The sequence below is a fragment of the Triticum aestivum genome, chromosome 4B (genome assembly GCF_018294505.1).
Source record: "Triticum aestivum cultivar Chinese Spring chromosome 4B, IWGSC CS RefSeq v2.1, whole genome shotgun sequence".
NCBI lineage: Eukaryota > Viridiplantae > Streptophyta > Magnoliopsida > Poales > Poaceae > Triticum > Triticum aestivum.
Genome location: NC_057804.1, coordinates 549,695,507 through 549,698,394, shown reverse-complemented (window position 1 = coordinate 549,698,394; position 2,888 = coordinate 549,695,507). Strand labels below are relative to the sequence as shown.

The 2,888-nt window shown below is 55.5% G+C and overlaps 1 protein-coding gene across 1 annotated transcript; it reads left to right on the top strand.

Moving 5' to 3' along the window:
- The first annotated feature begins 230 nt into the window (after positions 1–230).
- LOC123095186 (inactive protein RESTRICTED TEV MOVEMENT 2) lies at positions 231–1,351 on the top strand. The gene is made up of 2 exons (XM_044516993.1): positions 231–410; positions 506–1,351. The coding sequence occupies exons 1-2, from the start codon at positions 320–322 to the stop codon at positions 1,075–1,077; spliced, it is 663 nt and encodes a 220-aa protein (XP_044372928.1). The 5' UTR covers positions 231–319; the 3' UTR covers positions 1,078–1,351.
- Positions 1,352–2,888: the final 1,537 nt, after the last annotated feature.

The following is a 2,888-nucleotide window of genomic DNA, read 5'->3' as shown; positions in this document are numbered from 1 at the left end:
CTCAAGGGTAAATCCAGGCGAAGATTACAACGATAGAAGTCCACAACACAAGGCAAACCGATTATCTCCATCGATTGCTTGCTTCTCTTACGCATGCAAGCGTGCCCCTTTCCGCGAAGCAATGCCTCCCCCCTCGCTCGACTCCACCCACCCGCACAGGCACGGACCCGAGGTCAGCACGTATATATTGCACGCAGAACTCATCGATTTACTCCATCAGCTTCATCAATCCATCCTCACGTGCAGCTCGCACCACCTTTGTGATTACCTTCTCCCGTTCACCGTCAGAGTTCTGCAAGCGCTGCCGTCAGCTAGCCACATGGCCGCCGCACGGACGTATGTCGACTTCGTGCCGTCACACGACCTCGTCGAGGACAACCGCAAGCATACCCTCGTCGTCAACCTCCCAGGTGCGAATGCGTTCCTCTGCTTCTGTTCTTTTAAGCCTCATGGACTGAATTTCCACTGACCGACGCGACGCCTGTTATGCGTTTGTGCAAAGCAGGGTTCAAGAAGGAGCACCTGAGGGTGCAGATCGACAACTACGGCCGGCTGAGGATCAGCGGCGAGCGGCCGCTCGAGGGCGGCCAGTGGAGCCGGTTCCGCAAGGAGTTCCAGGTCCCCGAGGGCTGCGACGCCAGCGGCATCCGCGCCAGGTTAGAGAAGGACGACGTCCTCCACGTCACCATGCCCAGGCTCACGCCCCTCCAGGACGAACCAAAGGCCGCGGCGGACGCTGCCGCCGAGGCAGAAGCTGCGCGGCTCGCCGCCGCTGCGGCAGAAGAGAAGAAGCGCCAGGAGGAGATGGAGGAGGACGCGAGGAAGCGTCATGCGGGTGACGAGGACGGCCACGCCACCGACGAAGGCGAAGGCGCACGCCAGGCGGCGTCTGCCGGTGGGCAGGCGTACGGCTTCGCCAGGGACCGGAGCAGGAGCGGGATGGTGCGGGCACTCCTCCTCGCCGTGGCGGTGGCCTTGGTCGGCGCTGCTGGCCTGTATGCTCGGTACAGGTGGATGGATCCGTCGGCTGAGACGGCGCCGGCAGGTGGTGCCATCTTTGGTCACTCTGATTATTGATCACCAACACCGTAAGCATTCGTTCACACCGGTGAAGATAAGATGACTGAAAAAGCAATGGCGAAGATGCGGGGCTACAAGAGCTGCCTGAAATACTACGTGTAAATACGATCTCACTGCTGTAACTTACACATTCAATTGATGGTTGTACTTCGGTCTGGATAAAAAGCTCGAAGCCTGCGAGCTAAACGAGTAGCTCGTGACTTGGCTCGAACTCGAAGAATAACGAGTCGAGCCGAGCTTTATTTTAAGATTGTTTATAGACCATGTTAAACGAGCAAAGTGCATGAGTACTGGTGTAACTCGTTATGCTTGTATAAAATTTAGCCACCCACCACTACCTTACATCCCAGACGAATCGCGTAGGCACAATACTGGGTCCATCGCCAAGGAGATGCACGGCACGATTCCTCTCCTTTCACCCCTAGCGAAATAGCGAGAGACCAGTCTGTCGATTGCCCTCCTGTCTCCTCTGTTTCTGAATCGTGAGTTCGGGAGGGCGGCAGTGCTGCGTAAACCAACCACTCGGATCATGTACATGTTACTAACTTGCTCATTATTGTGGTCATTTACCATTGTATCTGGAATTATGGTCATGTACATGTTACTGACCTACTGATTGTTGTGGTCATGTACGTGTTACTGACTTGCTAACTTGTTGATGGTACTAACAATAGTAAGTTAAGCTACTTATAATTGTTTGTGAACATCGTACATGCTTAATATATACATGTTACACCTAATTTTTTTATTATATTCATAAAGTTTTATGTTCATATCTATAACGAGCCTAACAAACTAAACAAGCTAGCTCGCGACTATACAAGTCGAGCCAATCTTGGATTTGAACTTGTTATAGTAACGGGTCAAGTCGAGCTAGCTTGTTAACGGAACAAGCTCTAGCGAGTCACGACTTGGCTCGAATTTCAGCCCTAGTTGTACTTGTACATATATTGGGTATAGTACCCTATTTGTGAAAAAAATTAAAAAGTTGGCCTTCAAGTTCATGCTGTGAATGTGGTTTCTCCGAGTGTACTTGAAAATGTTGGAATTAACCACGATTGTACAACGCATCCGGTACGAACTTGTGGGAACTCCTGCAAGGTTTTTCCCCCCTAAAGGGACACCACATGCTAGATAGCGTGGCTTCAAGCCTGTTAGAAGGGAGAGAGAGATTGGCGAAATATGATGGATGTATTATTGAGCCTCGAGCGCGAGTATATATTGAGTACAAGACTTGAAGGGCAAGACGCCTCTCCTAGAGATAAGGTAGGAGACGGATTACAAATCCTAAACTATCAAATACATGGATTGGAGAAGACACTCCATAATTTTCAAGTGGCAGACACCCCGCTCCCGCGACTAAGCGGGCACTAGGGTTTCCCTTCCTCCCCTCCCGCCGCCGCCGGCCTCCCATCGCCGCCGGCCGCCGACCTCGCGCCCCACCTCCGCCCCCCTTCCGCCCTCCCCCTTCACCGTCTAGGTCCACCTCGCGCCGCCTCCCCGGGAGGTGGCCGGGGCGGAGCTCGCGCTCCTCTCCCATGGGGCCCCTCCACCCCCGTCTCCCCCCGCCGTAGCCGGCAGGCGCCCCCGACGCTGGCCCGGGTGGTGCCGGTGGCGGCGGGCCTTCTCGTCCCCGCGCGTGCGTCCTCCCTTCTTGGGGTAGGGAGGCGGCGGCGGTGCAGCCCGGCTCGGTTGCGATCCGGCGGCACTGCGGCGGCGGCCGGCGGTAGGCGTGGTGACGGCGCCGCTCATTGGCGGCGGGGCGGCGTGATGGTGCTGGGTGGTCGTCGTCGCGCCCTCGACCCAGA